This window comes from Macrotis lagotis, chromosome 4, assembly GCF_037893015.1.
Source record: "Macrotis lagotis isolate mMagLag1 chromosome 4, bilby.v1.9.chrom.fasta, whole genome shotgun sequence".
NCBI lineage: Eukaryota > Metazoa > Chordata > Mammalia > Peramelemorphia > Peramelidae > Macrotis > Macrotis lagotis.
The window spans coordinates 269,101,708-269,115,867 of NC_133661.1; the positions used below are offsets into that span (position 1 = coordinate 269,101,708).

The 14,160-nt window shown below is 31.6% G+C and overlaps 1 protein-coding gene across 1 annotated transcript in view; it reads left to right on the top strand.

The window, feature by feature from the left end:
• Positions 1-14,160, top strand: part of MDGA2 (MAM domain containing glycosylphosphatidylinositol anchor 2) — a 701,528-nt gene that overhangs the window by 271,136 nt on the left and 416,232 nt on the right. The window contains exon 4 of the mRNA XM_074236282.1: positions 7,065-7,261. Within this exon, the coding sequence (XP_074092383.1) occupies positions 7,065-7,261 (197 nt within the window). The remainder of the gene's footprint in view (positions 1-7,064; positions 7,262-14,160) is intronic.

The following is a 14,160-nucleotide window of genomic DNA, read 5'->3' on the forward strand; positions in this document are numbered from 1 at the left end:
TGCTTACATAAACTCATGAACTTAATGAACTAATTATAAAACACATACAAATAAAGTCAGATGTAAATAATTGGAGAAATATTAATTGTTCATTGGAGAGCAGAGTCAATATAATTAAAATGAAAATTCTATTTATTCATTTTTATTCAATTTACATACAAGAATTCAATGTAAACCCAATTAAATTACCAAAATTATTTTATTTAGTTAGAAAAATTAATGACTTATTTGGAAGAACAAAAGGTCAAGAATTTCAAAGGATGTAATGAAAAAAATGTAAAGAAACAAGGTTTAAAAGCTTTACCAAATTTTAAATTATACTATAAGGAAATAATTATCAAGACTATCTAATACTGGTTAAGAAATTGAAAGTTAAAGCAGTAGAACAGGGTAGATATACAATACACATTAGTAAACATTTATAGTAATCTTTTACTTGATAAATTGTAAAGATTTCAACTTTTAGGATAAGAAAACACAATTTAGTAAATATTGTCAAGAAAACTGGGTAGCAGTCTGGAACAAATTGGGTATAGTTTTAGAGTATTTACCAAGATATGATATCATAACATAATTAGAAGAACACAGAACATATTACCTATTTGACTTATGAATATGTGAATATGGAGAGCAATATGATATTTAAAATTGATTATTTTGCTTATATTAAATTACTTTTTTTTCTAAAAATATACTAATGTAGCCAAGATTAGAAGGAAAGAAGAAAACTGAGGCAAATTTTTATAGAAATTTTCATGGGAAGATATCATATCTCAAATGTGTAAAGAACTTTATCAAGTTTTAAGATGAATCATTCCTGGTAAAGTTAAAGCATGTAAACAGACAATTTTTTGACAAAGTAATCAAAACTATATATAGTCAAGCCATAGGAATAAATACTCTGTCATAATTTATTATGGAAATGCTAATTAAAACCACTGAGATATCTCACACCTAAAAGATTGGCTTAAATTATAGGAGAAAATAACAAATGTTGGAAGAAATGTGGAAAAATTTAGACATTAATACATTGCATGTGGAACTGTGAACTGATTCAACAATTTGGAGAGCAATCTGAAATTATGCCTGGAGAGTTATAAAACTATATCTATATAGACTCTTTGATCCAACAATACAGGTATTAGATCTGTTTCCTAAGGTGATCAAGGAAAAAGAAAAAAAATGTTCCATATATTTTAAAATATTTATGGCAATGCTCTTTTGGTAGTGAAGAACTAGAAACTGAAGGGCTGCCCATTAGTTGGGAAAAGGTTAAACAAGTTGTATATAATTGTGATGAACCCTACTCTGCTAGAGGAAATGATTAGCTGATTGACTTTAGAATAGCATAGAAAATTTTTCATTAGATAATGCTAAGCAAAGTGAGTAGAAGCAAAGAGAAATTTCCTACCAAAACAGTAATATTTTAAGAATATTGTGAACAATCAAGTAATTATGAGTACTGTAAATATTCAAATTAAGTATAATGGCCCAAGAAGTCTTTTTATAAAGTTCTTATAACTAGAAGTATGTGCAATATGCATATAGATAGATAGATAGATATAGATATTTCTGAATCTAGTAAAAATAAAGTAACCTATATTGAATGGTGGGGATGGTGGGAGTCAGTTTGCAACTCCAAATATATGAAAAAATTCAAGGACAAAAAATAAAAATTATGACAAAAATTACTGAGACTCTCTTCTCCTTAGGGGCCTTTGCCAGGGAAGGTGCTAATATTTTTAGACTGAGGATAGGGGCCTTTGTTAGGGATGGCACTAATATTTTTATACTGAGGATTTAGACATCTATCTTCTGCCTAATCTAATCTCTTCATTTCAGTATACATCCCCTACACAATTAAAAGCAGATATGGATTAATTAAAACTTATTAAAAGTATTCTAGTTTTAAAAAAGTTTAAATCAAGTCAAAATTTAAAAGATTAAATGACTGTAAATTTAACAAATACACTCTCCCTGTGGAAAGAAATATGGAGAAAATTACAAAAAAGGAGGAAAGCCATAATGGGGGGGTGGGGATGAGGGGGAATGTGTTTGAATGGAAGTGACTGTATTTTTTATCTTGCAAATTTGGTAACAACTGTATAATCATTGCTGCTTGTGGGTCTGAAGTTTTCTCATTATCTGTGATGAGTAGAGAAATCTTTCCTTAAACTTTACTGAACCTTCATTCCATTTCCTTGACTGAATTATTCATGCTTACTTCTTGATATGACATGTTAAAAAATATTTCCTGAAAAATTTTTCTCCCATTGGGAAAGGTAATACTATATGGTTACTACTATAATTCACAGAATTCACACAGTTTTATCTCAGAATTTTTCTCTTTTCACGGAGAAATAAATTTGAATATTTATTTGGTTTTACCTCGATTATGCTATATCTTTCAAGTAATCTCTGCTTATATACAAAGTATTTGTAGAAGACATTTTTATTTTCATCATTTTTTATGTCATGCTATAGTTTCATTATTTGGAAGCTTACCTTGAACTATTATAAAATTCAAGTTTAGTTAGATCAAAAAGTATTTTTCATTTTGAACTTCTCTTAAAAGTTTATTCTTCATCACAGCACAAATCCCAAATGTGGATATCTGAGACAAATGGTCCATCTTTGATATATGAAGGGATGATTAGCTGAAATGACTTGTAATTCTATGTGTAGAAATTGTCTTGTTATAGCTGCTGGATTTTGTGATAAGTAAATTTTTAACAATTTCATAAGTTCTTTAGATGTCCTATATTATACAAAGCAGGAGTATTAATAATTCATGTTTTGGCATGTGAGGAATATTCAAGTATACTTAAACAAATATGTACAAACAAGATACATCACATATATAATAAATTAGAAGTTATCAATTGTTTGGCAAGTAATTAAATGTTTTTAGCTAAGTTATTTTCTGGGCTTTTGTGGAATTAATTTACATTGGTTTAATTTATTGAAAACTAACAGTTGGTATTAATGTCAATTCTTTAGTCTATTTCTTAATTTTAAATTTTCAATAATTTCAACCATCAGGAATCAACTATAGGGAACACACGTTTCCATTAAAGATGTTTTATTTTGTTTCTTCCAAAATTATATATATGTATATATATGTATATGTATATGTATATGCATATGCATATGCATATGCATATGAATATGTATATGTATATATGTATATGTATGCACATCATATATACAAAACAGACCAGTAATTCTAGTTGACTGACATTAACTTCTTCACATCAGCTATTTCAAAGAATGCTCTTGGGGATGAAATTATGTTCAGCAGTTTTTTAACTTATCAGAAAAGTTATGATGTTGATATTGATATAATTTTCATAAAATTCATGGTTTATATAACTCTTTAATATTGCCTTTTTCCTCTCTTCTAAATTTTTGTGTTTCAAGTTTGTTTCTCTTTAGCAGATTCTATTTCTTTAAAGAAAATACTTATCTAGGTTCTCTTTAGTTCTTATATATTCTGTACTCATTTTAAAAATTCTGCAGAGTTCTTATTTTTGAACTGACTTCATTTCCAATTACTGTTAATATTTTTAGAGTCCTTCAAGAATTTTCTTGATGATGTTTCATGATCCATAGAATTCTCTTTTTATACTGGAGAATTTTTGGTTCCTTTTTTCTTCACAGATTATTATTTGTTCATTATGCTCTTGTGTCTATTTAGGTTTTACATGTTCTCCTTTCTGTGTTTGTGAGCCCATTTCTTGGTTTGTCTGCTTGGAATCTGGATCTTTACTTAGTTTTCTTCTTTAAGCCTTTTGTTCTATCAACTCTTCTCTAGTATTCTCAGTCACTAGTCTTTATTTGCTTTCCCTATTCTTTTCCTTTTCTCCCTGCCCCACTCTGCTCTCACACCACTTCACTGATAAAAAGACCTTTAGCTTTCCTCGGGTTAGGAAAGTGGAGGGTTCTCAAGTTCCCCTTTCCCTCAGGCATAGAAACTTTTCCCAGCTGTCAGTATTGCTTATGTCTTGTTTTATCTCTAGATTCTCTTTCTTTTAGTGCCTTGGCAGCATCAGTACCTGTGCCTTGTGTGGTGAGTGGGATGACCTTCAGACTGAGTGACTTCCATGGGAGGACTAGGCAAATACCTCCAAACTGGACTCTGAAGCACAAGTCTGCAAGGTCACTTATGGCAACTGTACACCATTATGTGGAGTACATGGGGGAAATAATGCTTAGAAAGAACTCGAAGTATTTAAATTCTGTAATGAAATTTCTAAATTTTTTAACCTATTGGGAGTATAGATGTCAGCAATTTTTTATGGTGGCAAAGGAGTGAAAATGAAGTACATGTCCAACAACTAGGAAATGGCAATTATGAATTATGAATCTTTGCTAGAAGAAATGGTGAATATGAATTCAGAGAATTATGGAATGATGAAATGAGACAAAAAAGTAATAATCATGAAACCAATCTATAGAATGAATATAAATGTGAAGAACAACTTAAAAATAATTAAAAATGAAAGTTGAACAATTGCTAACACTAAGCTTATCTCCAAAAAGGAGACATGAGAAAACAATTCCCTCCATTTCTTTGCAGTGGTGAGGGATCCATGATTGTAGAATATTGGATATTATTCAGTTTTTTAAAAATCCCCTTTATTTGCTGCAAATATATTTTTAAAAAAATAAGTGATGGCTTTCTGGAAGAGAAGGAAAAGAAATGAGGGAAAATTAAGGCAGTAGAAAAATGGATTACTATATTTAACAAATATAAGCAAGGCTTGCACATTGTAATGTAGGCCACAAAAGGATTAAGTTTTTTTAATTGAGAATGTGACTGGAGTATTGCTGTTTTGTCATTTATTTATTTGTTAGATATTTATATTTATTTAAATCAATTATATTAATTATAACTTAGATATGTAATTATTACCCTATAATGTAATATAGCCATTTATTTCCTCTTGTTTTTCCTGATTCTGCCTTTCTGTTCTTTGTTCAAAGGAAAGGATTCTCAGCTCCCTTTATGTACTGAGTTAGCTTAAGAGCACAGACCCCACTCACACAGATATGTTTAATCCCTGCTACTTCTTCCTTCTCCCCAATCCAGTTCTTAGTAAAATGTTTATCAGCTAAGATCAATCAACAAGCCAGACTTTATTAGGTAGTAGTAGCAGGTAGATATTTTGGTGGCATAATAGATGCATTTGCTAAAAAACATCTTCCCCAACCCTAGCCCCACTTAATCTGTACTACATTTGCCCACAAATACATTCAGTCCAGAAGAAAGTGAACACAAGCTTAGAGCACATGTGTCAAAGGGGATAACTCATATTTTCACCCTTTTGTGGAATATTCATGGAGTTTCTCTTTGTATAACATTGTTATTAAAACCATAAGTGGCATTCATTATGACACATATATCCATGAAAAACATTTTTAAGCCTTAAAGTTTTTAAAAGGATGAAAAGAGTTAGTATTAAATATTTTTAACATGATTATATTATCCACAGCTTAAGTCTTCCTAATTAAAAATTAGGGGGAGAAAACAGTAAAGAGAATAAATTTAAGTTGATAACTTCTTAAGGTTTGTAAGAAAGAAATCATTCTAACTTATTATAATAAAACTGTAATTTTTAATGTTCTTTTAAAATGATTTTGACATTCAACTATTCCAGAATATTAGAATTAATGAAAATATTTAATTACAAAGCAATCTTTTAAAATTATTTTTTTTAATTCTATCTATTTTGATTTCTCAAAGCTTCCATTACTTCACAAATATTTGGAGATCTAACATGATTCAACCTCCCCCAAAATAATTTTTCTAAGAAAAAATATGAAAAAAATCATACTCTCACAGATAAAATATGTGGTTCCTTTTATTTATCTTTGTGTAAAATTAATTTACCAAACATTTATGCTCTCATATTATCTAGAATATATCTATATTTATTTTTGAGAAATGTGGTGTGAAGGCAAAATGCACATTGGGTCTAAAAGCAATAAACTTTTCTTTCAATTTGAAAGCTTGAATCATGACATCTGGAGTCAGAAGACCTTAATTCATGTTCTGTCTCTTAAATTGTTATCTGGTGGCCTTGGGGAAGTCATGTCACCTAATTTTCCTTTCATAAAATGAGAGACTTGGAAATGTGAAGGTAACAAGTATTTATTAAATGCCTCTTCTTTTGACCTCACAATTATACTAAGAGGTAGGTTCTATTATTATTCCCAACTTATATGTCTTCAGTCAAAGAAACTGAAGCAGATAGAGAGTAAATTGTTGAAAAATCACACAGCTGTTTTTAAGGCAGAATGTGAAATCAGGTCTTCTAGATTCCAGCTTAAATACTCTATTTTTTTCTGCCTACCTAGTTAGAAAAATGAACTCTTGGGTCCCTTCCAGCTCTAATAATCTGTAATTTTCTGATTTTCTTACATCATTACAGTTGGAAAATGAATAATATTATTAATATTAAACTTCCTGAAATTTGTATAAGAGATTATGTGAAAATGGCAACTAGATGGCCAATAGTGGATAGTGTGCTTGACCTGAAGTCAGGAAGATTTGACTTCAAATTTAGTCAGATACACTAGCAGTGTAACCCTAGTCAAGTCATTTAATTCTGTTTGCTTCAGTTTCTCCATCTTTAAAATGACTGGAGAAAGATATGGCAAACTTATTTAGTATCTTTGCTAAGACAACATCACATGGGGTTTGAGAGTTTTATATTCTAATTTCACCTTTATTGAAACTTGTTCTGTGACCTAGGGTTACATGCAGGGGGGAGGGGCTTTGTAATGTTCTCTAAAGCCCTACCTCTACTGATGCAAACATAATTAGTGTAACTGATGTCCAAACCATCCTTTTATATAAATATAGGATAGTGAAAGACAACCTATTTTTCCTTTTTCCTATTAGGAAATAATATTCAGACATTTTGCAAATGTATTGAAATGTAGATTTTTATATAATTTGTCATGCCAGGAATAAGGTTCTCTGATCAGCCTACAAATTTTGTTTACAATAAAATAGAAGTTGTACAAGTCATGATTATCTTGGTTGTTCTTATTCCTAGATTTGGATGATCCAGTAGTAACTGTTCATCAAAGCATAGGTGAAGCGAAAGAACAATTTTACTATGAGAGGACAGTGTTCCTTCGGTGTGTTGCCAATTCCAATCCACCTGTTCGGTATAGTTGGAGACGTGGCCAGGAAGTCTTACTGCAAGGATCTGATAAAGGAGTTGAAATTTATGAACCCTTCTTTACCCAGGTAGGACTATAGATGTCATAATTTATCCCCTTTGAATATTTTCCTCAATCATTTGTTAAGCTTTCATTGTCTTCTTTCTTTTGAAACTCAAGATCCAAAAAAGTACATTTTTATTTGTCTTTTCTCAAAATTAAATCTTGTATATGTTCTTTTGAGTTAAAAATAATTAATTATATGGTTAAGTCGCTAAAAATATAGAGAATGTTTTAGTATCATTCAATTTTTTGAAAATTATGTTTGTCCCATTGTTAAATAACTCTAAATTTTAAATGTGATACTTTTCAATAGCTTATTTGTTTGTTTTGGAAAGACATTCTCATAATAAGCAGACAATTACAAGTTTTGACTTGTTACATTTTGTAGCAATAAAGAAATGTTGCAATTATCAATGTCCCCATTTATTAATTCTCTGACTTCTGGCTTGTGGTACCAGCCTGCAGTTACATATTTTGGTGAGACATTGTTCAAAAGGCTCAATGGTCTAAAAAAGGTAGAAAAAATGATGTCACTACTGTATGATAACATTATATTACATAAAGAAGTATTTTGTATGCTACAGAAAAAGGACATATAGAAAAAATTATACTGCTTTATTTAAAATAAACTTATATAATAATTTGATGGGAAAAAATCTAGTTATTGTCCTTACAATGGTATGATGAATAGGCATGTGACTTAAAATACTGAATTGAATAGGTGGTGTAGTAAATATAGTGCAGGATCTGAAATCTGAAAGACTGATTTTCTGAATTTACTAGCTGTGTTCCTGAGAAAGTCATTTTAAACCTGTTTGCCTCAGTTTTCTTACCTGTAAAATGATCTGGAAAAAGAAATGGCAAACCATTCCCAATATCTTTTTCTAGAAAACTCCATGTGGGTTCATAAAGAGTAGGACATGACTGTAAATAAACTGGACAACAAGATGAGATGGATTGAATGTAAGCAACTGAATATGAAGAAGAGAGTAGGGTGAACTCCAATTATTCTGGATAGGGTCCTGTATAAGATGGTCTTTGGGTAGAGTTTGGAAAAGAGTTTCCTTAAAGAACATTAAAAGATATTATGATTGGAAAAAATGGTAAGGTAGATATATGTATGTATCAAAGGATTTCATATGACCACAAGTACCACACATACACACACACACACACACCTAGATCTTTTAGATATAAAAAGACCTAGATAAGTAAGTCCAACATGTTGGGTAGATCCTCTAAAAGCAGTCATCAGAAGAACTTTATAGCTAGGTAATTATTAAGTGTCTGAGGCTGGATTTGAACTCAGGTACTCCTGACTACAGGGCCAGTGCTCTATCCACTGAGCCACCCAGCCGTCCCAATTTCTCTCTATTTTTGATAAACTTGATAAGGGTTTAAAATAATGAGTAAAGTAGTAGAATATGATAAGAAATTTCTGCATTTTGATTTGCCGGAAGAATTATATGGAATGAATAAGTAGGAATGGGCTTTAAGCTGTGTTCTTGATGTTACGAATACTCACATGAATAAATCACAGGTGTATTAAAGAATTTAATGATTTCTTTTGGTTTGAAATTGGTAGAAACATTTCAATATTGCTTTGACATAGGATATTAATTGAGGCATCAAAAATTACAAATTAATGAAAACAGAAAGCTACATCTTTAGTACGTAGATATGTTTAACATGATTGTTCATGCATAACCTATATCAGATTACTTGCTCTTATAGGGAGGAGAGGAGAACAGGAGGAAGGTAGAAAGATAGGGAACTCAAAATCTTACATAAATTGAATGTTAAAAAGTATATTAACATGTAATTAGAAAAAAATTTTTAAAATACTCTTGCCAAAAAATGCAGAGAAATTCTAACCATTATTATAAGGGATAGCATATCAATGAAATTTTGTTGCAAATATTTTATAATTATTTCAGCTATGTGATAAGACAGTATTTACTGATAATTCTGACACATATTTTTCTCTAAACATGCCCCTCATACATCTTCCTTCAGTCCCAGTTTCCTTAATAGATCCTCTAGTGAAACTTTTTTCCTCAATTGGTTCTAACTTCTTTGACAAAATTTCTTGGCTTAGTATCAATAAAGAGCTCTAGCCATGTAGATTCCATTTCTGGCCTTCATCTCTCTCACACTGAGTGGGTTCCTGAGACTATGTGAGCTGCTAAATTGTGATGACTGACTGACTGAGCTTGTAGATGGAGAAGAAAAGGGCCATATTCAGAGAAGCTAAGCGCTACTGTATGCTTATTAAATTAGGGTAAAGCAAATCTCCTTTGTTAAGTGTTTAGTGACTCATGAGTGCCTCCTTTTGTCTGAATTTATGGAGGAGACAGTTCTGCCTTTAGACTCATAGCTATAGCAACATATCAAGGACAGAAGTAATCAGATTTTAAGCAAATATTTCAGCTAAAACATATGAATATTTAGGTTTATATAGCCAATGGAAGTTTTGTAGTGTATTCTGTTACAACATAATTATAAATGCATGTAGGTTTCCTCATCATATCTGCAAATGTATTTACAAGGATCTTAATTTGTTCTCATTCTCTTACTGAAAAAGCAATCATTTGCCAAAATTTTGAAAATCACAATTTCTCTCTATTCTTTTTTTTTAAGGTTTTTTCCCAAGACAATGGGGTTAAGTGGCTTGCTCAAGGCCACATAGCTAGGTAATTATTAAGTGTCTGAGGCTGGATTTGAATTCAGGTACTCCTGACTCCAGGGCCAGTGCTCTATCCACTGTGCCACCCAGCCATCCCAATTTCTCACTATTTTTGATAAAATTGATAAGGGTTTAAAATAATGAGTAAAGTAGTAGAATATGATAAGAAATTTCTGTATTTTGATTTGCCTGAAGATTTTTCTAATTATTTGCATATACTCAAATGTACCTTGAGCAAACAGCAAGCTAGTATCATCTAAAGTATGAGGGCTATGGGCTTTGATATGAGCTTAACAGAGAAACAAGATACTCCATTTAGAGTGAAAATGATTTATTTTTCATTCTTTTCTTTTTTTAAAGATTTTATTTATTTTGACTTTTACAATTTTCCCCCTAATCTTACTTCCCTCCCCCCCAACCCACAGAAGGCAATTTGTCAGTCTTTACATTGTTTACATGGTATACATTGATCCATATTGAATGTGATGAGAGAGAAATCATATCCTTTTTTTCTTTTTAAATTTTTATTAAAGATATTATTTGAGTTTTACAGTTTTCCCCCAATCTTGCTTCCCTCCCCCCACCCCCCACCCCACAGATAGCACTCCATCAGTCTTTACTTTGTTTCCATGTTGTACCTCCATCCAAATTGGGTGTGATGAGAGAGAAATCACATCCTTAAAGAGAACAGAATTCTCAGAGGTAACCAGATCAAACCATAAGACATCTTGGATTTTTTTTTTCCGAATTAACGGGAATAGTCCTTGTACTTTGTTCAAACTCCACAGCTTCTTATCTGGATACAGATTGTACTCTCCTTTGCAGACAGCCAAAAATTGTTCCCAATTGTTGTGCTGATGGAATGAGCAAGTCCTTCAAGGTCGAACATCACTCCCATGTTGCTGTTAGGGTGTACAGTGTTTTTGTGGTTCTGCTCATCTCACTCAGCATCAGTTCATGCAAATCCCTCCAGGTTTCCCTGAAATTCCATCCCTCCTGATTTCTAATAGAACAATAGTATTCCATGACATACATATACCATAGTTTGCTAAACCATTCCCCAATTGAAGGACATTTACTGGATTTCCAATTCCTTACCACCACAAACAGGGTTGCTATAAATATTTTTGTACAAGTAATGTTTTTACCCTTTTTCCTCATCTCTTCAGGGTATAGACCCAGTAGTGGTATTTCTGGGTCAAAGGGTATGTACATTTTTGTTGCCCTTTGGGTATAGTTCCAAATAGCTCTCCAGAAGGGTTGGATGAGTTCACAGCTCCACCAACAGTGTAATAGTGTCCCAGATTTCCCACATCCCTTACAACAATGATCATTATCCTTCCTGGTCATACTGGCCAATCTGAGAGGTGTGAGGTGGTACCTCAGCTTAGCTTTAATTTGCATTTCTCTAATAATTAATGATTTAGAGCATTTTTTCATATGGCTATGGATTGCTTTGATCTCCTCATCTGTAAATTCCCTTTGCATATCCTTTGACCTTTTGTCAATTTGGGAATGGATTTTGTTTTAAAAATATGACTCAGTTCTTTGTATATTTTAGAAATGAGTCCTTTGTCAGAATCATTAGCTGTTAAGATTGTTTCCCAATTTACTACTTTTCTTTTGATTTTGATTACATTGGTTTTACCTGTGCAAAAACTTTTTAATTTAATGTAATCAAAATCATCTAATTGGTTTTTAGTGATGTTCTCCAACTCTTCCTTAGTCATAAACTGTTCCCCTTTCCATAGATCTGACACATAGACTAGTCCTTGATCTTCTAATTTGCTTAGAGTATTGTTTTTTATGCCTATGTCCTGTAACCATTTGGATCTTATCTTGCTAAAGGGTGTGAGGTGTTGGTCTAATCTAAATTTCTTCCATACTAACTTCCAAATATCCCAGCAGTTTTTATCAAAGAGGGAGTTTTTATCCTGGTGGCCTGACTCTTTGGGTTTATCAAACAGCAGATTACTATAATCCTCTCCTGCTTTTACACCTAGTCTATTCCACTGGTCCACCACTCTATTTCTTAGCCAATACCAAACAGTTTTGATGACTGATGCTTTATAATATAATTTTAGATCGGGTAGTGCTAAGCCACCTTCGTTTGCATTTTTTTCATTAAGCTCCTGGCAATTCTTGACTTTTTATTTCTCCATATGAATTTACTTACAATTTTTTCTAGCTCATTAAAGTAATTTTTTGGAATTTTGATTGGTAGGGCACTAAACAGATAGTTCAGTTTTGGTAGAATTGTCATTTTTATTATATTAGCTCTACCTATCCATGAGCAGTTGATATTTGCCCAGTTACTTAAATCTGATTTAATTTGTGTGAGAAGTGTTTTTATAATTGTTTTCAAAAAGATTCTGAGTCTGTCTTGGCAAATAGACTCCCAAGTATTTTACACTCTCTGAGGTTACTTTGAATGGAATTTCTCTTTCTAGCTCTTCCTGCTGTTTCTTGCTAGTCATATATAGGAAAGTTGAGGATTTATGGGGGTTTATTTTATAACCTGCAACTTTGCTAAAATTTCTAATTGTTTCCAGTTGTTTTTAGATGATTTCTTGGGATTGTCTAGGTAGACCGTCATGTCATCTGCGAATAGCGAGAGTTTTGTCTCTTCCTTCCCAATTCTAATTCCTTTAATTTCTTTTTCTTCTCTAATTGCTGATGCTAACATTTCTAATACAATATTGAATAGTAGTGGTGATAGTGGGCACCCTTGTTTAACCCCTGATCTTATTGGGAATGCCTCTAGCCTCTCCCCATTGAGTATAATGCTTGTTGATGGTTTCAGATAGATACTGCTCATTATTTTAAGGAACAGTCCATTTATTCCTACATTCTCTAGTGTTTTTAATAGGAATGGATGGTGTATTTTGTCAAAAGCTTTTTCAGCATCTATTGATATGATCATATGTTTTCTGATAGGGTTGTTATTGATATAATTGAGTATACTAACAGTTTTCCTAATACTGAACCAACCCTGCATTCCTGGAATAAATCCTACTTAATCATAATGTATTATCCTAGTGATGACTTGTTGTAGTCATTTTGCTAAGATTTTATTTAGGATTTTTGCATCTATATTCATCAGGGAAATAGGTCTATAATTTTCTTTCTCTTTTCTCTTTTCTTAAACTCTTCCTGGTTTAGGTAGCAGTACCATATTGGTTTCATAGAAAGAGTTAGGCAGAGTTCCATCTTTCCCTATTTTTCCAAAGAGTTTATATAGGATTGGAACCAATTGTTCCTTAAATGTTTGGTAGAATTCACTTGTGAATCCATCAGGCCCTGGAGATTTTTTTTTAGGGAGTTCACTAATGGCTTGTTGAATTTCTTTTTCTGAGATAGGGTTGTTCAGGTATTTAATCTCTTCTTCATTTAACCTGGGCAACTTATATTTTTGTAAATATTCATCCATTTCACTTAGATTATCAAATTTATTGGCATAAAGTTGGGCAAAATAATTTCGAATTATTACTTTAATTTCCTCCTCATTGGTGGCGAGTTCACCTTTTTCATTTATAATACTAGCAATTTGGTTTTTTTTCTTTTTTTAATCAAATTGATGAGAGGTTTATCAATTTTATTGTCTTTTTCATAATACCAACTTTTGGTTTTATTTATTAATTCAATAGTTTTTTTTGCTTTCCATTTTATTAGTTTCTCCTTTGATTTTTAAAATTTCTAATTTGGTATTTGATTGGGGATTTTTGATTTGTTCTTTCTCTAATTTTTTTAGTTGCGTGATTACTTCATTGATTTCCTCTTTCTCCAATTTATTCATATAAACATTTAGAGCTATAATATATTCCCTGAGAGTTGCTTTGAATGAATCCCATAGGTTTTGGTATGTTGTTTCATTATTAACATTATCTAGGATAAAATGGTTAATTCTTTCTATAATTTGTTTTTTGGTCCACTCATTTTTTAAAATGAGGTTATTCAGTTTCCAATTTGCTCTGGGTCTATATCTCCTTGGCCCAGTATTGCATATGACTTTTATTGCATTGTGATCTGAGAAAAATGTATTCACTATTTCTGCCTTTCTGCAGTTGATCATTAGGTTTTTATGTCCTAGTACATGGTCAATTTTTGTATACGTTCCATGTACTGCAGAGAAAAAGGTATATTCCTTCCTATCTCCATTCAGTTTCCTCCATAAGTCTACCATATTTAATTTTTCTAACAATCTATTTACCTCCCTGATTTCTTTCTTGTTTGTTTTA